At 40.3% G+C, this 20,518-nt stretch overlaps 1 protein-coding gene and 1 pseudogene across 1 annotated transcript; both read left to right on the top strand.

The window, feature by feature from the left end:
- Positions 1-14,532: 14,532 nt before the first annotated feature.
- LOC130917705 (odorant receptor 131-2-like) lies at positions 14,533-15,474 on the top strand. The gene has a single exon (XM_057839349.1). It carries the CDS (start codon positions 14,533-14,535, stop codon positions 15,472-15,474), a length of 942 nt encoding a protein of 313 aa, XP_057695332.1.
- A 2,380-nt stretch (positions 15,475-17,854) lies between these two features.
- Positions 17,855-18,799, top strand: LOC130917706 (odorant receptor 131-2-like; annotated as a pseudogene).
- Positions 18,800-20,518: the final 1,719 nt, after the last annotated feature.

Consider the following 20,518-nt stretch of genomic DNA (forward strand, 5'->3'; position numbering starts at 1 on the left):
TGTAATTGCAAACATTTTCTGGGAGAAATTGAGCATTATCTGACAGAATTGCAGGGATGCCAATACTTTTGGCCAGCACTGTGTGTATGAATATATGTATATGTACATAAAGACGGACATTCTCGATATAAACTGTATTTACATACTGTATAATTTATAGATATACAGTGCCTTGCAAAAGTATTCGGCCCCCTTGAACCTTGCAACCTTTCGCCACATTTCAGACTTCAAACATAAAGATATAAAATTTTGATTTTTTTGTCAAGAATCAACAACAAGTGGGACACAATCGTGAAGTGGAACAAAATTTATTGGATAATTTAAACTTTTTTAACAAATAAAAAACTGAAAAGTGGGGCGTGCAATATTATTCGGCCCCCTTGCGTTAATACTTTGTAGCGCCACCTTTTGCTCCAATTACAGCTGCAAGTCGCTTGGGGTATGTTTCTATCAGTTTTGCACATCGAGAGACTGACATTCTTGCCCATTCTTCCTTGCAAAACAACTCGAGCTCAGTGAGGTTGGATGGAGAGTGTTTGTGAACAGCAGTCTTCAGTTCTTTCCACAGATTCTCGATTGGATTCAGGTCTGGACTTTGACATGGCCATTCTAACACCTGGATACGTTTATTTTTTAACCATTCCATTGTAGATTTGGCTTTATGTTTTGGATCATTGTCCTGTTGGAAGATAAATCTCCGTCCCAGTCTCAGGTCTTGTGCAGATACCAACAGGTTTTCTTCCAGAATGTTCCTGTATTTGGCTGCATCCATCTTCCCGTCAATTTTAACCATCTTCCCTGTCCCTGCTGAAGAAAAGCAGGCCCATACCATGATGCTGCCACCACCATGTTTGACAGTGGGGATGGTGTGTTCAGGGTGATGAGCTGTGTTGCTTTTACGCCAAACATATCGTTTTGCATTGTGGCCAAAAAGTTCAATTTTGGTTTCATCTGACCAGAGCACCTTCTTCCACATGTTTGGTGTGTCTCCCAGGTGGCTTGTGGCAAACTTTAAACGAGACTTTTTATGGATATCTTTGAGAAATGGCTTTCTTCTTGCCACTCTTCCATAAAGGCCAGATTTGTGCAGTGTACGACTGATTGTTGTCCTATGGACAGACTCTCCCACCTCAGCTGTAGATCTCTGCAGTTCATCCAGAGTGATTATGGGCCTCTTGGCTGCATCTCTGATCAGTTTTCTCCTTGTTTGAGAAGAAAGTTTGGAAGGACGGCCGGGTCTTGGTAGATTTGCAGTGGTCTGATGCTCCTTCCATTTCAATATGATGGCTTGCACAGTGCTCCTTGAGATGTTTAAAGCTTGGGAAATCTTTTTGTATCCAAATCCGGATTTAAACTTCTCCACAACAGTATCTCGGACCTGCCTGGTGTGTTCATTGGTTTTCATAATGCTCTCTGCACTTTAAACAGAACCCTGAGACTATCACAGAGCAGGTGCATTTATAAGGAGACTTGATTACACACAGGTGGATTCTATTTATCATCATCGGTCATTTAGGACAACATTGGATCATTCGGAGATCCTCACTGAACTTCTGGAGTGAGTTTGCTGCACTGAAAGTAAAGGGGCCGAATAATATTGCACGCCCCACTTTTCAGTTTTTTATTTGTTAAAAAAGTTTAAATTATCCAATAAATGTTGTTCCACTTCACGATTGTGTCCCACTTGTTGTTGATTCTTGACAAAAAAATTAAATTTCATATCTTTATGTTTGAAGCCTGAAATGTGGCGAAAGGTTGCAAGATTCAAGGGGGCCGAATACTTCTGCAAGGCACTGTATATAATGGCAACTGTTGACTTCTGTCCGAGATTTGTACTGGCGTAATCTGTAAAATCCCATTTGGGTTTGCATCGTTGCGCTGCCGATGATTGTAAACTTTTATTAGGCTCGAGCGTTTACGTCACAGCAACACGGGATCATTCGAAATTTGCGACAACGCAGCCATATTGGAAGCACGTCTGCCTCACGGGACATTTAAACTTAACGGCAAATACAATTCAACTACGAGTGCCAAAGATGGAAAAAAGTAAGGAAAACCTGCCAGTTCGATACAGAGACAAACTTGTTACCACAGCGAAGGACAGATATGTGAGCAAACATAAGGATGTGAACAATGTTGACCCTTACGAGCAAGCCGAACACAAATTGAATAAAGATGTCGACAAGCTTCACCCACTACGCTAAATTGACATCATGCTGTATTTAGTGTTTGGTTTAAATTACTACATTCATCAGCAATTCTGAAACTGCAAATCGCTACAAAGCTACGAACAGTTTTGCTGCGGATCGGTGCAGGACCTGCACATTATTACGGTAGCAAACGGCAACGCCATCATTCTTGCAAAGGTAGGCAATGTGTGTTTACATTTTCATTGTCATGAACATCTGAATTTGTGCTGTGCTGAGCTGTGATAGTTAAGTGACACATAAATGCTGTGTTTTAGAAAACAGATTTGTTTCAGACAATGTAGCCTGTGTACAAATTCTTTGCCACTATCTCACGGCAACATGTTATAGTTTTTACATTTATAAACGACAGGAATTATGTCTTATGAAGACAATGCACATTAGAGCTGTCCCGACTAGTCGGCATAGTCGACGTCATCGATGACGTAAATCCGTCGACGAGCAAAACATCCCGTCAACGGTTAATGAAGGGTTAATAAAATATATGCGTGGAAAGTTCAGAATGTCGGACGCTCTGTATGCAAGCGGGGAAAGTGGCACAAAGCCAAAAAAGCGCACCAGCGTGTCCAAAACATTGACTTATTTCAAAGAAACAAAGGAGGGTACACTCTTTTGTCCTGTCTCTTCAATGCCAAGCTTGGCTGCACCTAAAGCACCGTCACCCAGTTTGTAAGGCCATCTAACTAACTGACGACATGTTTTATTGAAGTTACTAAGCCTGTCACGATATGCAATGAGTCCATTTATCGCACAGCAAAAAAAAAATGAGGCCGGTCATTTTCACGGCTGGCTTTTATCGCTGCGCGCGTGCGTGCATACATTGGTGCGTGCATGCTGATGGCATATGAGACTCCAGTTCCTTTCTCTTATCAACACGCTGTAGAATTAAAGTTCAGACATACAAAATAAGAAAACACATCTATATTAAACACTGTAACGTTAGCACTGCTACACTGAGGTGAATGGGGGAAAAAGGCAACTTACTTTAGCCTGCTATAAAACATTGGCAGTCGTCTCGTGAAAGCAAACTTGCGGTTAAAAGGTGACACTTCAAACATGAAAAATCGCTGTTTAGCAGCATTTGCAAACGAAAAAAATGACCAAAAAAATCTATTACTAACACTACATGCAATTACAAAAAGTGCTTTTTTTTGCGGAGTGTAAAGCTGAAGTTAGCGGTTTAGCCAACATTTCAAAATAAAAGCATGTCATGTTCTTCATATAAATAGCAATTTCTGGAGTTAATCCCACATACTTCGAAATAGGGCTGGGCGATATGGCCTTAAATACGTATCACGATAAATTGAGCAGATTTACCTCGATAACGATAAATGACGATAAATTCGCCCAAGCGGACTGTTATATAATTTGAAAATTTGAATAAATGCATGGAATACAAATTAACCATTTCTCGTTAAATTTATTTACCAGCTTTCAATTTAACAATTACACATGCAGTCTAAACATTAAGTATTAAAAGTAGAGCTGAAACGAATACTCGAGCAACTCGAGTTTAAAAACTGATCCGAGTAATTTTATTCACCTCGAGTAATCGGTTGTTTTTGACAGCTCTAAGCATTACGTTTTGCTCGGACTACTTTTAATGCGGGACAACGCGCTGATGTCACGTGCGTAGAGGAAGAAGCAAAAAAAACAAAACAAAAACACTGCAGCCGACAGCCGCTCCAAACGACGCCGACGATGCTAAATACTAGCCCACACTATGCTACGTTGGTAGCAGGTAGCGTCTGATGAGTCATAGAGCTCACATGTATGTTGAACTAGATGCAAAATGACAGACTCGGCCGCGTCTGGGCAGCGTTAGTAAACAGCCGCCATCTTAAAGCAGTACAGCGCTAAGCACTAATAAAGAGCGCTAAGCGCTAATAAATAAGATTAACGTTACTTTCACTAGCTCAAGTAACGTTAGCCCTGCGGAGGGCTAGGTTTCTATTAAATATGACCACTTTCGATGCGTGGCTAACGCGTCTTACATACAGGCTTTAACATAACATAGCGTTGTGGAGTGATGAGGGTGTAAAATAAAAACTCAATAAAGCTAACTATCAATTTTAGCTCAGTAGTCATTGCTGGATAAAACACCAAGTAGCACTGGTCCTTAATGTGCTCCAATACAGCCTGTATCATACATTTATTTTTAACACTGCAAAACTCAAAATTCTATCAGGACTTACAGTTTAGAGTAACTTAAAACTTAACTAGAACTCAAAAATGGCTTGACACAAATAGAAATTCGATTGAAACACGTGGGAAAAAAATCTTTTAAGTGATGTGTGTTATCAAGCGTAACAGCATTTTTAGGTATATATAAGTGTATATATAAAATATTAATAAGATCAAAAGGTTTTTTGAGTGAAAGCAGTGAATTAGTCTTTTTTTTATTCTAGTTACATCTGAGATGCAATTGTTGGCTGTTTTCAACAATATACATTGAAAATAAAGACATTGATTGACTGAAAATGGTTCAAGATTAGATGAAATGTCTTGTTTTCTCATGTATATTTATAATTGCTCTTCACCTAAAAATATATTTGTTTTATCCGATTACTCGATTAATCGATAGAATTTTCAGTCGATTACTCGATTACTAAAATATTCGATAGCTGCAGCCCTAAAGTATTATATTAAGTATTTTAAAAAAATCTTGTAAACAATAAGAATTCTAGTGTGAACATTTGTAACAGCTTGTATGACTTGAAAAATGTACAACATTATATAAATCAATGATGACTGTGCAAACATGTCATTCTAACATTAATGACTTGCAGCTTTAACAGTACACTTCAGACAACTTATTGGTAATGGCTGCTGCGACGTAATTATTCAACACAAGTGTTTACGTCAAGGTTTCAGATTTTTTTTTTCCCAGAACATTTTTAATACATGCACACCCACACAGACACAACCCGATTAAAGCTGTATTGCTCTGATGCCAATGAAACATTTAAGATTTTATGATGGCAGAATAAAGCAAACACATACAGAAAAATAGCTGTGGCCATTAAACTGTCATATTATATGTGTAGCTGTCCCTCGGTCCAAAAAAAAACAAAAAAAAACGAAGTACTCTCGACTGATGCTCCAGTTTCTTTTATTTTTCTCTCCACTCTCGTTCGCACCATAAGCACCTGGTTCACCTGGTGCACCGTGAAAACTAGACAATTTTACATACAAAGATATTATGAGCAAACAAAACTATACATTCACAAAGTAAATAACATAAAATATTCAATAATAATACACTATCTAATACCTTATTCCGCCGACCAAGGGTGCTAAAAACAATGTGAACTGGGTCTGCAGCTTTAATGGACACTCTGAGAAAATGTACAATGGGCGCCATTAAACAAACAAAAAGCAGGCAAAAATGTACTTGAACAAATAAATAGAGCACCTAATGTGACACAATAGCGACAAAATATGTTATATTGATTAAACATGGTTACCTTGAACTATTATAGATTTATTATTTATCTCTTCTTTCGCCTCTAGAACTTTCTTTTTTGCCGCCTTGTGCAACGTACGGCCGCAACGAGCGGTGCCTCCCGCATTCTGAAGTAGTGTTGTATCGGTCGTGAACGATTCGTTCTTTTTGAACGAATTGTTTGGGTGAACGAGACCGAAATAATCATCTTCTGCACTGATTCGTTCTATGAAGTTGGGGCTTGCCTTGTTATCTGCGTGGGAGGGCGTTCAGCAAGCGGCAGCGTCTACTGACATAGCACACGACCAATCAGACGCCAGCCTCATCGCGGGCAGGGGAGGGAGCGGAAACAGAATCAGGGCGTCTGTCACTCACTTTTACGTGTGGCCAATAAGCAGCCAGCATGCAGGCAGGGGGCAAGACTGAGTTATGTCACTTCCCGTTCACTGACTCTCCGTCCTACCGAGAATGCTTAGATGATTCGTTCTGCTAGACTGCTACGCTAATTTATAGTCAGCCTACACCGGCAGTCACACAGCAGCGCTGCGGCAGTGAACGAGCTAAGGACTGAAAGGGAAGGGCTTTATCACATATTCTTTCATGTTGAGCCTATCATATGCTACTCAAATGCACAAAAATCACCACATAAACACAGTGAACAAAGTTTACTGTGCTTTTCTCAACAGACTCGAGACTACATATGACGACATTGTATCCACTTTACAGTACGTTAAAACTTTCGCCAGTAGCTACAAGGCGATAAGGCTGAGCTATGGATACGTCGCGGGGGCGGGCGAGAAAGCTGTCAAGAGACTAGCTGGACTTCATGGCAGCGAAATTTATCTAATCTGTGCCCATGGAAAATGACTATTTAGTATGATCACCATAATACTGATTTGCTATGAAACGGTAGTTTCATGACAAATTTTTCCGAGTTTTTTTTTTTTCCGTGTCACAGCTTGTCGGGTTGGGGCGCAAATTAATTAACGTTGAGTCCATCAGTCCATCCTGTGCGACTAAAGCGTCCAAAAATTAAACGCGGGGATGTAGGATGTATGTCTCCATTTTCTTAACATACCAATGAGAGTGGAATGGTTACATTGTAAAGAGCAAACGATTCTCTTTTCGTCAGCATTTGGCGATCTGAGATCGGGAGGGGATGACTGCGTGGAGTTGATGGGATTATTTATATATTAATACCAGTGCAAAAATGACATTTCAGCACGATTTTTAGGTAATATTTTTTCGAGTGTTGTTTTATTTATTTATTTTCGTGTCAGAGAAGCCAAATAATAATAATAATAATAATAATAATACATTTTATTTATAATGCTGATTTAATATTTATTAATATACATAATAAATTGATTATTTATTAATATTTTTTATATTTTCTTATTTGTGTGCAATAAATCTCACTCAAGCGGAAAAAATAGCTGAAGACAGTTTATTTAAATTCCACATTTATTTGTTCTTCAGCCGAAATGATTTGGTGGTATATCAAATGGCTTTCACGAGCAGCCAGCTCACGTAAACACGCATTTAAACTACGAATACGGAAGGGAGCGTACACGTAATTTAGCATGATTGAAAAAGTTTGTGCTTAAAAAAAGGGGAAATGTTTAACGGTTTCCTATATCAAAGTGAAGCAAGCACAAGCCATGGCTTTGATCCCATAGAAATATGATAGACGCGGAAATTCTCATTGCTGCAGCGGCTGGGCTGCAGAGACGAGGCAGTGAAAAAAAAAGACAGAAAAACACAGTCTGTCACTCACTTCTGAATCTACGAAGAGAGCGGCCAATGAAAAGCCTGTGTACTGTGCAAGAGGGGGAGGGACCAAGCCTTCCTGTTCAGTTATACAGTATATGCTAAGCGGTCTTTTGGTGATTCGTTCGGCAACGTCACTTCCCGTTCACTGACCGAACGAGTCATTTGGGCGGTTGTGGGTGGGGGGGATGAGGAGGGCGAACGATTCGTTGAACGATTTGTTTGAACGAATCTTTTTACTGAACGAGCCGGAATTGATTCGTTTCCACAGGTGAACGACTTTTCCCGTCACTATTCTGAAGCTTTTGCCTTGCCTTCCTCCTCACTACTTTTACTTCGCGCAGATAAACTAGGCAAGCCTGCGCAACGTTGCCACCCTATGGCGCTTATGGGAATTGCACGAAATAATGATACAGAATGAACAAGCAGACATATGTGAATAATTACATTCAAAACAAATTAACCTTTGAACCTTTAAACATTATATTAAATTATATTACATTGGAATGCAGATTAGCTGCATTTACACTCCCACCAAATCCTGCTTTGAACAATTTAAATGCTTCATGCAGGATTTTAAACTCTAATCTGCAACTGATTTTACCTTGTACTTTTACGCTAATTAGGCTCGAGCGTATGACGTGGCACTCGCGAGGTTTCCGCCGCTATCGCCATTATGGAAGCGAGAAACATAAACAATGAGGCATTTCAACACAGGTCGCTCTTTAAAAATGGTTGGAAATTATTGTGCGGTAAAGAATTGCAACAACCGATCGAATAGAAAGGAGAATGTACAGCTCGACGGAACACCATTGAGTTTCTTCCGGATCCCTACTTGGAGAAAAGGCGAGGGAAAGGTCATATCTGAACTTACCAAACATCGAAGAATGGCATGGGTGGCCTCGATCAGAAGGAAGGGCATAACGTTTGATTCTCCAGTTACACACTGAGTTTGCTCTATGCACTTCCACTCCGGTAAGTTAATTTCGTTTGTCTACGCAAATTTCAGTAACTTTATGCCCTAAGTCGGCCTGTTGTTAGCTATAGCTACAGCTAAACAACTAGCATGCATACATGTGCATTGTCTTCATAAGACATAATTCCTATCGTTGCTAAATGAAAAAGCTGTAATATTTTGACGTGAGAGAGTGGCAAAGAATTTGTACACAGGCTACATTTTCTGCTACAAAAAATTTGTACATCCGTGGTCACAGACTAATGTAAACACACAATGCCTACCTTTGCTAGAAAGATGGTGTTGCCGTTTGCTATGGTCATAATGTGCAGATCCTGCACCCATCCGCAGCAAAACTGTCCGTAGCTTTGTAGCGATTTGTAGTTTCGGAATTGCTGATGAGTGTAGTAACATACACCAAACACTAAATACAGCATGATGTCCATTTCGCGTAGTGGTGGAAGCTTGTCGACATCTTTATTCCATTTGTGTTCGGCTTGCTCATGAGGGTCAACATTGTTCACATCCTTAAAATTGCTCACATATCTGTCCTTCGCCGTGGTAACAAGTTTGTCTCTGTGTCGAACTGGCAAGTTTTCCCTACATTTTTCCATCTTTGGCACTCGTAGTTCAATGGTATTTGCCGTTAAGTTTAAATTTCCCGTGATGCAGACGTGCTTCCTCAATGGCTGCGTTGTCGCAAATCTCGCACGATCCCGTGCTGCTGTGACGTAAACGCTCGAGCTTATTAAGTGTGAGTGAGGTAACAGTTCTATTCGCTCTCGAGGAGAAGCACTAACTTTTGAATTGGCCTCTCTATAATCGAAGGTTCGGATGAATGATCCTGAATTCTCAATTTGTGCTCTCCAGTTTGGATAGCTCTTCTAACTAATCCATCACCTCCTTGAATGGCTTCGACCACTCTTCCTAGTAGCCATTGGTATATTGGGAGATTTTCATCATCCATTTGGAGATTGCGACGGGGTCTGAACGATTTCTGTCTGGTAGTGAGCTTCATGAGGCGGTCCCTTCGTTTTCTGCCTTGCACAGAGAGTTGGATGAGCTTGGCCACAAGTCTGCTCCCACCAATAACCCAGAGCCCATTGGCCCTGCGTTCCATCTAGGTTTGTCCTCGTCTTTGATGGCAGGTCTTGACATGGTAGTGGGCAAGAATCAGCTTGATGACATTGCTGTCCTTTGGAAGGATGATAGGGCGTTTTCGTTCCAGACTCAGTGTTTACTTCTTTAATCTTCCACCATCACAGAGTAGATTTTTCCGCAGGATTGGGTCGAGACGGGAAAGAGCTCTTGGACTTGGTAGATATTCTCCTCTGGATCATCTTAAGCTCCTTGGGAAAGGCTTGCTGCTGGACGAGCTTGAGGATGATTTTAGCAGCTCTGTCTGTTTCTGTGACAGTCACCAGCTCTGTGTGTGGTTCTTTGGACTCTAGTCTCTTGATTCTTGTGACTACTTTCAAGAGTTTCATCAACAAAGAGATCCGACTTAGATGGTTGAGGAGGTCTACACTATCGTTGGGCTTAGTATCACATGCTAGAGTTTCCTTAACTTTGGGGTCACCATAGCCTTTGCAGCTGGCATCGGCCAAGTGATGCAGCCCAGTTCTAATGATGGCGCTGAAGTTCTGTGGGTGATAGCATTGTGGAAATACAACTTCTTGTAGCTTCTCGAGGCCGCGTTTCCACTTCTCCCACCGTGATCTCAAGTCACTTGGGAGGGCGTCAGACTTCAGCTTCCTCTTCCGACATTGAAGTGGGATGGTGGCAAGCTTCTTGTTGTTTGAAAGAGATGATGGAGAATAATTTTTGAAAGGTAGAGGCATCTCTAAGTGTCTATCCTTTTGCCTAATTTTCTTGCTGAGGAACTGTCTTAAGTTAACATCTTGTGACATATACTTCTCACAGTTTCTCTCGCTAAAATCTAGCGCTAATCTAAGGGCTTTCAATTTGTCCATGACTGGTGAGGTTGGGATTTCTTTTACAGCAATTCTGTGGACGTAGCTGGTGCTTCCTTGTTTTTTGTTATGCAGATTGGATGGTCCTACAATGCTCCAACCGAGCTCTGTCCACTGTGCAAACGGTTTGTCTCCTCCACCTATGACAGATTCAATTGGGGCTAGTGCTGCTGGGCAGTTCGATCCAATTAGCAGTCCTACCTCACAATCTTGGAGTGTCGGTATCTGGTTTGTCAAATGCTGTAGGTGACAGCACTGCTGGGCTGTCTCTTTTGTCGGGATGTATGACTTATCCACGGGAATAAAGCTCCGTGAGAAGGCTTGGTTTATTTGGATAGGCTTTGCGGAAAGGAGTGCTCGAACCTGCAGCCCACTGACATATTTACTTGGTAAGACAGTGTCAACGGCAGTCATGGTGCTAAGTTTTAGCGTTGTTGGTTGGGCTGACTCTACATTGAGGTCGTCGAGCAGATCTTCTAGAATAAAGGTTGCGTCGCTCTGCTGGTCGAGTATAGCATAGGTCAGAACTTGTCGCTGAGGCTCTAGTGATGAAGAAACCAAAACCGGGACTATGCTGGAAGTGGCAGATTGCGCAGATTAGCTGCATTTACAATATGTAGGCTTCACTGTTGGATTATACTTCATGTTGAGAGCTTTACCATCATGAAAGCTTTCAGAGAAGTCACACACCAAATAACGCGACATAATGATTGCTACATGAAGTCCGTTCCCAGTCCACTCATTAATTCCAGCCGTTTCGAAAAGGTTAGAGCCGCTATCCGACTCCATCATGTTCATTTGTAGCCGCTGTTAGCCGCTAGTGTTAGCCTGTGGCTTGGCTACCAGAAAAAAGCACTGAAAGCATCCTCTCCTGAAATCGTGAGAACCAGGGAGGACAGCGGGTGAAAGCCCATCTGGAACCCGCCAAGAGTTTACTTAATGTCGGGTGAAAGTTTGGCGAACTTAACTTAAGCCCGACTCCATCCCGTGTACTTGTAGCGTTAGCCTACTGGGCTTCTGTTTGTTTGGCTTCCTGAAAACCACGTGACTCCATACGTACAGTAAGCACACTGTCTGCTTTCTTAAAGGGGAATGAACATAGCCGAACAACACAGAGTCAGAGCGGGATGAAAAGACTATATTTTCTTGTTTTATTAAATTACCGAATTTACCGACATGGTCAAAATTAAGTCGGTCATCGTGAAGAATTTCGGTAACGGTAAATTTTCGGTTTACCGCCCTGCTCTACTTCAAAATTCAGATTCTACACTAAGAATACCTTTAAAATGACACCCTTTATGAAAAATCTGATTGGCAATGAATAATTATTATAATACTATTATATATAGTACTATACTATAATATTAATGCGAGGTGTTTTTTTAAGAATTGTTTTGAATCATGTTGGAAAGGCGAAGTCATTGTTCTGAATCTGTTTACATTCCATTCTTTTGCACTAGTTAATTCTATCAGCATTTGAACTCGTTGTTTATTTTTTGATTTATTATTGTTATTTACGTGTTTATTTGTACTTAAATAAATAATTTACGTGTTCCAATATGTTTTTGTGAATTGATAAGCGTCAACAAAAATTTAATCGCTAAGTTAGTCAATTAAAATAAATTAAAAATGAAAATAAAATTGTAACTATTCAATTAGTCGACTAATCGTAAAAATAGTCGGCTGACTAATCGGGAGAAAATTAGTCGTTTGGGACAGCCCTAATGCACATGTATGCATGCTAGTTGTTTAGCTGTAGCTATAGCTAACAACAGGCCAACTTAGGGCATAAAGTTACCGAAATTTGCGTAGACAAACGAAATTAACTTACCAAAGTGGAAGTGCATAGAGCAAACTATGTGTGTAACTGGAGAATCAAACGTTATGTCCTTCCTTCTGATCGAGGCCACCCATGCCATTCTTCGACGCTTGGTAAATTCAGATATGAGCTTTCCCTCGCCTTTTCTCCATGTAGGGATCCGGAAGAAACTCAGTGGGGTTCCGTCGAGCTGTACATTTTCCTTTCTATTCGATCGGTTGTTGCAATTCTTTACCGAACAATAATTTCCAATCATTTTTAAAGAGCGACCTGAGTCGAAATGCCTCACTGTTTATGTTTCCCCGAGTTCTGACACCGTACTTCCTGCTTCCAACATGGCGATAGGGGCGGAAACCTCGCGAGTGCCACGTCATACGCTCGAGCCTAATAGCAAAGCCCGATAATTGCTAACAGGGTAGCTATCAGTGCGTTCAGCCGCGCTAGGCATTATGGGCAATGTAGTTTTGAACTTCTAAGCTTGGAAACATGCTGGTTGAATAGCTTGTCAGTTTATTTCGGTTATTGTTTGCGTACAATCTACAACACTGAATAAGAATAAAAATTGAGTGGGAATAACAATTTGTCAACGACAATTGTCGTGATAGAAATTTATAAAAATGTTGAGTTGGCGCATAGCCTACTGTGTGTGCGTATTGACTGGACTACATTTCCATGGGTCTGCATTATATATATAGATATTTCTTTAATCATTATTATTTGTTTTTTTGTTTTTCTTTTAAGGTTAGATTATTTTTTTAGGAAGAATAAAGCCGGTTGAGTTACCAGTTGAGTAAAAAAATATATTTCCATATAGTGTATAGTATATACTATATGGCAATAGGCCTATGTTTTTTTGTTTTGTTTTTTTAAATAAAACTGAATTTTTATATCCAGATGGAGGAGGCACACACTAGATTAACACACACTTTTATATTAAAGTTAGTTGGCATCTTTGAGTGGACTTCGAGTAAAATCTCGAGGCCGGGCTGAGTGTCCTCTTTTTTGGAAATCAAAATATGGTCACCCTATGTAATAACAATTGTAATTTATTTCTTGCATTTGTTTTTGGAGTTTTTTATTGATGCTTTTGAATAGTTATTAGAGCATTTTTCTTTTAATTTCTGCACTTGTACATTGTCTTTTTTCATATAATAAATTACAAAGAGATAACGTGCTTTTTCAGTATGAGTGTTTAAATATATGTGGTGAAAATATGGGGGTGGGGGTGGGGTGGAGCGACAAATATGTTGCCTAGGGCTCAAAATTGGTCAGGAACGGCCCTGAAACACCATCTTATATTCGGGCCAATACGGTATATGTTAAAAAAAATTGTTTGTTTTTCGTATTTTTTATTTCTTTTTTGAGAAGTGCCATTTGCCTCGATCTGCGGAGAGATGTGCCGTGGTCCGGTCTTGGACCGCGATCCTCTGTCTGCTAAAGACTTACAGAAATCACTGGCGCAGTCCAATATCTATGTTCACACATCAACTATATGTAAAAAACTATGGCCAAGAATATTGTTCATGGGAAGAAGTCACTGCTGTCTAAAAATAAAACCATTGTTGCTTGTTTAATGTTCGCAAAAAGGGTCTTGGACACTCCACAAAAGTTTTGACAAAATATTTTGTGAACTGATGAAACAAAAGTTGAATTGGTTGAGAGAAAACCACAACGTCATGTGTGGAGGAAAACTGGAACAGCTCACCAACATCATCACCTCATCCCCACCGTGAAGCATGGTGGTGGGAGCATCATGACTTGGGGCTGTTTTGCTGACTCAGGGCCTTAACAACTTGCAATCATTATTGGAAGAATGAATTCAAAAGTTTATTAGGATATTTTGCAGGAAAACCTGAGGCCGTCTGTCAGACAGTTGCAGCTAAAAAGAGGATGGATGCTGCAACAACACAATGATACAAAACACAGGAGTACATCAACTTTGAATGGTTTCAGAAGAAAAAAATACAAGCTCTGGAGTGGCCAAGTCAAAATTCAGACTTGAACCCCATTGAGATGCTGTGGCATGACCTAAAGACAGCGATTCATCCCAGACATTCCAGGAATCTGACTGAACTAAAAGCAGTTATGTAGAGAAGAAGGGGCCAAGATTAGTCCTGATCGATGTGCCAGAGTGGTCTGCTGCTTCAGGAAGCGTCTTTTTTTTTTTGTACTCATAATGATGCTCGTGTGTTCCAGTGCGACGCCTGTAAGAGGCGGTGACATTGCAGCGATGGTGTTGCATGGTAACGCAATGCATCCAAATGGAGCATGAAAACATATAAAACGTGCGATGGCAGTGCGATCAGACTCGACGTTTCAAGCGTCACTGTTTGTTTTTCTTTCTCGTTGTCTCTCTAACATTCATGCAAGGTATTTTACTAGCCAATGTTACCACAGGGTTAAGCCTTGCGGAACGAACAGTTTCTGCCACCTTGACTACCTCCTTATGCTTGATTTTGCTATTTCTCAATGGGATCATGTTATTCACTTTGAGTAACAAATGTATGTTTCAGGAGACATCGCGCTACATCCTGCTGTATAACCTGTTGCTCGGAGACACGCTGCAACTGGTCGTCTCTCAACTGATGTATTGTTTGACCTCCTTTCGCATCACCCTCACGTATCCTGCGTGCGGTGTACTGGTCCTTCTCACTAATCTCTTCAGTAGGATTTCTCCTTTGGTGCTGGTCGCTATGTCGCTGGAGAGATATGTGGCTGTGTGCCACCCTCTCAGACACGCCTCCATCATGACCAGAGGGAACACAGTGAGGGCCATGCTTGGAATGTGGATCGTGTGTTTTATAATTCTTCTGATTCAAGACCTATTAATTTTGAAGTTTCCTTTTGAACAGCTGGAGAGTCTCCAAATGACACAGCCATGCCATTCCATCGCTATGTCCCTCCTGCCATTGACTGAAATGTTCGACAATACCTACTCTGTTTTGGTGTTCTTCGTTGCAGGCCTGGCCAACATTTCCAGCTACGTTGGCATAGTCATAGCAGCCAGATCGGCAGCCACGGACGAAGTCTCAGCGCAGAAAGCAAAAAGCACATTGCTGCTGCACCTGGTGCAGCTAAGCCTCAGCCTTTTGTCTGTGATCTACCCCAACATCCTCATAGTTCTCTCAACTTTGTTGAACTGGGTAGTTTTTAACCAAATACAGATCTTTCTGTTTGTGTGCTTTTTCTTACTGCCCAGATCTCTGAGTTCACTCGTCTATGGGATGAGAGATCAAAGCCTCAGAATTGAACTCTATCTATTCTGCTGTCGCGCCAAAGGGCCGGTCAAAGCTGTTGTGTCCTGAGAGCATTATTCTTTCCTTCTGCCTCTGCATTCAAACTTTACAAACGCTACAGCTTTCAACTCAGAGAAACATTTAGACTAAATCTGTAAGTTCTACCTTTTGTCATCACATTTATCTGGCATTAGTGTTCATCGGCTGAAAACAGAACGTGTCTGTACAAATCTATTGTAATACACATGAAACAAACAGCTACAGAATTTCAGCGATGTGTGACACTGACTTGTGGGAGGAAAAAGGCTCTAGTGTGATGTGAAGAGTTTAATGTGACCCTATTTTATGTTTGTAATGACATGTTTTCAAAGTAGTTTGTTCTCATGTATACTTAGAATTGCTGAACTGAAGAATTACACGTGTTCGTCTACAAAGTGTACATTTATTTTCATTGCATGAATAAAGAGCATTTGAATGAAGCAAAATCTTGTCCGAGCCTGGTTTACCAGTGAGAGCTTTCTTAGAGGGCTTATCACATGTGCAATGTACAGGTATCTCCACCCATCTTTGTGTTTTTATTCATTTTCATTTAATTCATTTTGTTTCTAGATTAACATTCATATAGACTGTATTGAACTTATATACATACAGTATTTCTTAATCATGGAAAATTTTTCAAAATAAAGTAGTAATTAATTGTATATATACATTGACTATATGTATATACATACATACATACATACATACATACATACATACATACATACATACATACATACATACATACATACATACATATATACATATATATTTACTTGTACCACAGGCCTGGGAGCTTGAGGGTTTTGCACATGTAGCTCAGGCTTGCCAAGATAACAGGATATACTGTATGTACAAATACTGTTGTACAATTCAAAATCCACCACGATAAAGAGAGAATAAAAGCCACAAGTCTATGTCATTTACCTACTCTTAAGTTGGTCCTAAGCGAACATCAACAATATAAAAAAAAAACCTGAATGAGAGAAAATAGAAAATCAAAGATCCACATGGCAAGCACTGCCTTCGATGTGTTCTTTCTGGCACTAATGGAGGCGTGTCTGAGTGGGTGGCACACAGCCACATATCTCTCCATGGACATTACCACCAGCATCAGAGGAGACGTCCGACTGAAGAGTTTGCTAAGCATTGCGAGCACGCCACACACAGGAAACATGAGGGTAATGCAGAAGGTGCTCAGCAGGTACATCAGATGGGTTATGGTCAGGTCCAATGTGTCTCCAAGCAGAAGCTTGTATAGCTGGATGTAGCGCTGCATCTCCGGAAACATATTTCTTTTCAACGTGAACAATATGAACCCGTTGATGAAGAGGAACATCGAGCAGCAGGAGGTAGTCAAGGTAACAGTTACCAATCACTGCAAATGGGTGGTCACATTAGGCCTCATCAAAGTTTGCAGGATGTGGACGGCACACTAATTAAAAATAAAAAGGAAGTCATGGTGCCAGTGAGGTCACGTCAAAGGGCAGAAATGTGGGTCTCCCTCAGAGATCATGGGTCTTCCAGAAGGACAATGTCCCAAAACACACTTCAAAAAGCACTACAAAATGATTTGAGAGAAAGCACTGGAGACTTCTAAAGTGGCCAACAATGACTCTAGAGCTGAATCCCATAGAACACCTGTGGAGACATCAGAAGAGGGCAGTTTGGAGAAGACACCATTCAAATCTCAGAGACCTGGAGCAGTTGCCAAAGATGAACGGTCTAAAATTCCAGCAGAGCATTGTAAGAAACTCATTGATGGATACTGGAAGCGGCTGTTCACCATTATTTTGTCTAATGGTAACCAAGTATTAGGCTGAGGGTGCCAATGCTTTTGTCTGGCCCATTTTGGAATTTTGCGTAAAATGATAATGATTTGATTTTTTCATTCGCGTTTGTGTTTTTTCGTTGCAAGCAAAACATATGAAGATATTACTACCAAAGCACTTCTAATTGCAATCATTTTCTGGGAAAATTCAGCATGATCTGACAGAATTGCAGGGGTGCCAATACTTTTGGCCGGCACTGTGTGCATGAATATATGTATATGTACATATGCTGTATATGTAAATTTTCTATATATACTATATTTACATACTGTCACTTGCTATTTTAAGGTTTAATGGTCTGAAATGTCAACTTTTAAATTTCACTTCACTGTACTGACCACTGTCCTTGAAAAGGTTAAAGGTTTTTACTGTCTTTTTTTTTTTTTTTTTTTGGTATTCATAATGATGTTCGTGTGTTTCAGTGAGGCACCTGTAAGAGGCGGTGACATTGCAACAATGGTGTTGGTGGTAACGCAATCCATCAAAATGGAGCATGAAAACCTATAAAGCGTGCAATCGATGCTGGACATTTCCAGCGTCACTGTTTTTATGTTTTCCTCGTTGTATCTCTAACATTCATGCAAAGTCTTTCACTAGCCAATGTTACCATAAGGTTAAGCCTTGCAGAACGAATAGTGTCTGCCGCCTTGACTATCTCCTTCTGTTGGATTTTATTATTTCTGAATGGGATCATGTTGTTCACTTTGAGGAACAAATGTATGTTTCGCGAGACATCGCGGTACATCCTGCTGTATAACCTGCTGCTCGGAGACACGCTGCAACTGGTTGTCTCTCAGCTGATGTATTGATTGACCTCCTTTCGCGTCATCTTCTCGTATCCCGTGTGCAGTGTACTGGTCCTTTTCGGTAATCTCTTCAGTAGGATTTCTACTTTGGTGCTGGTTGCTATGTCGCTAGAGAGATATGTGGCTGTGTGCCACCCTCTAAGACACGCCTCCATCATGACCAAAGGGAACACAGTGAGGGCCATGCTTGGAATGTGGATCGTGTGTTTTATAATTCTTCTGATTCAAGACCTATTAATTTTGAGGTTTCCTTTTGAACAGCTGGAGAGTCTCCAAATGACACAGCCATGCCATTCCATCGCTATGTCCCTCCTGCTCTTTTCTGAAATTTTCCACAATACCTACTCGGTTTTGGTGTTCTTCGTTGCAGGCCTGGCCAACATTTCCAGCTACGTTGGCATAGTCAAAGCAGCCAGATCGGCAGCCACGGACAAAGTCTCTGTGCGTAAAGCAAAAGGCACATTGCTGCTGCACCTGGTGCAGCTAAGCCTCAGCCTTTTGTCTGTGATCTACTCCAATATCCTCACAATTCTCTCACCTTTGTTGAACTGGGTAGCTTTTAACCAAATACGGATCTTTCTGTTTGTGTGCTTTTTCTTACTGCCCAGATCTCTGAGCTCACTCGTCTATGGGCTGAGAGATCAAAACCTCAGAATTGAACTCCTCTATCTATTCTGCTGTCGCGCCAAAGGGCCGGTCAAGGTTGTTGTGTCCTGAGAGCATTATTCTTTCCTTCTGCCTCTGCATTCAAACCTTGCAAACGCTACAGCTTTCAACTCAGAGAAACATTTAGACTACATGTATAAGTTCTACCTTTTGTCATCACATTTATTTGTCATTAGTAGGGATGGGAATTGATAGGATTTTTACGATTCCGATTCCATTATCGATATTGCTTAACGATTCGATTCTTTATCGATTCTCTTATCGATTCTAATTTGGGGAAAAAGAAGAACAAACGTTTTGATTGGCATCGAGTTTGGTTAATCAGAAGTCACAACCTTACAAACTCACAACGAGATCAAAAGAGGCCCAAAGCCTCAATGTTAACTGTGGCAATAAGTGGCAAATACACAAGAATGTGTAACATTTTACTGAAACATTTATCTAATAGAAATAAAAAATATTGGTACATATTGGCAGATAGGTTGTTGTTCTGCCTTTGGCAATATGTGTTAAAGCAGGGGTCCCCAAACTTTTTCCTGTGAGGGCCACATAACTTTCCCCTTCTCTGATGAGGGGCCGGGGTCAGTTTGTAACAGAAAAATTGTGACGATTGCAGAAGTGCATAAATGTAAAAAATTATTGTTTTTCAGAAAGCCACAATCAAATAACCCTTTCTGGATTCTTCACGGAATGAAAGTAAATAAAATAGAAATAATAATATAATATAATAATTAGGGCTGTCAAACGATTAAAATTTTTTAATCGAGTTAATTACAACTTAAAAATTAATTAATCGTAATTAATCGCAATTAATCGCAATTCAAACCATCTATAAAATATGCCATATTTTTCTGTAAATTATATATATATTCTGTAAAATAAATTGTTGGAATGGAAAGATAAGACACAAGATGGATATATACATTCAACATACGGTACATAAGGAGTGTAGTGGGCATTTCACTCTACTGTCATTTAAATCTGTCTATGCTGTCCTCACTCCGAAGCATCTACTTTTTCCAAAGCTAGACAGCTAGTGAACGACGCCTTAATAATTAGACTTCTTCCTTTTTCATCTGATTTATTAATAAAATGGCCTCAAACCATTGTCCTCTTTAGACCGCCGTAAAACTACAAAATAAAAGTACACAAGCATTGCATTAGTAACAACGTTAGCTTAGCACGCTATACAGGTTCACTAAACATAAACAAAAAGCGTCTCATACAAAAAATATAACATTTCGCTTACTAACATAATATGTACATTCTTTACAACAACCATACTTATGGACAAATCTTGTCCAAGGATCATATAAGCACAACATTATCAGCCCGAGACGTCGTGCAGCCATATTGAAGAAATAAAAGAAAAAAAATAATAAACCATGTCGCAAAGCGACCACAAGAGTTCGCTGTTGGACAGCGCAAAAAGCCTTGCTGTAAAACTTGCCAAAAGGCAGAATACTTTCTGAGCGGGACATGTGCGTTAATTGCGTCAAATATTTTAACAAGATTAATTTAAAAAATTAATTACCGCGCGTTAACGCGATAAATTTGACAGCCCTAATAATAATAACACTATTAATTAAATAGATAATAACCAAATAACCCCCCTATTCTTCAAGGAAAAGGCCTGGAAATAAATAACACGATTGAGAAAAAAAAAAAAATTCAAAATGGCCGGACCAAATGTGGAGGCGGGCCGTATTTGGGCCGCGGGCCGCAGTTTGGGGACTACTGGGTTAACGTGTATTATTTACCATTACATTG

Source organism: Corythoichthys intestinalis, chromosome 6 (genome assembly GCF_030265065.1).
Source record: "Corythoichthys intestinalis isolate RoL2023-P3 chromosome 6, ASM3026506v1, whole genome shotgun sequence".
Classification (NCBI taxonomy): domain Eukaryota; kingdom Metazoa; phylum Chordata; class Actinopteri; order Syngnathiformes; family Syngnathidae; genus Corythoichthys; species Corythoichthys intestinalis.

Bases quoted from the DNA above. Each gene is read 5' to 3' on its own strand.
- LOC130917705 (XM_057839349.1), top strand. From the start codon at position 14,533: ATGCAAGGTATTTTACTAGCCAATGTTACCACAGGGTTAAGCCTTGCG.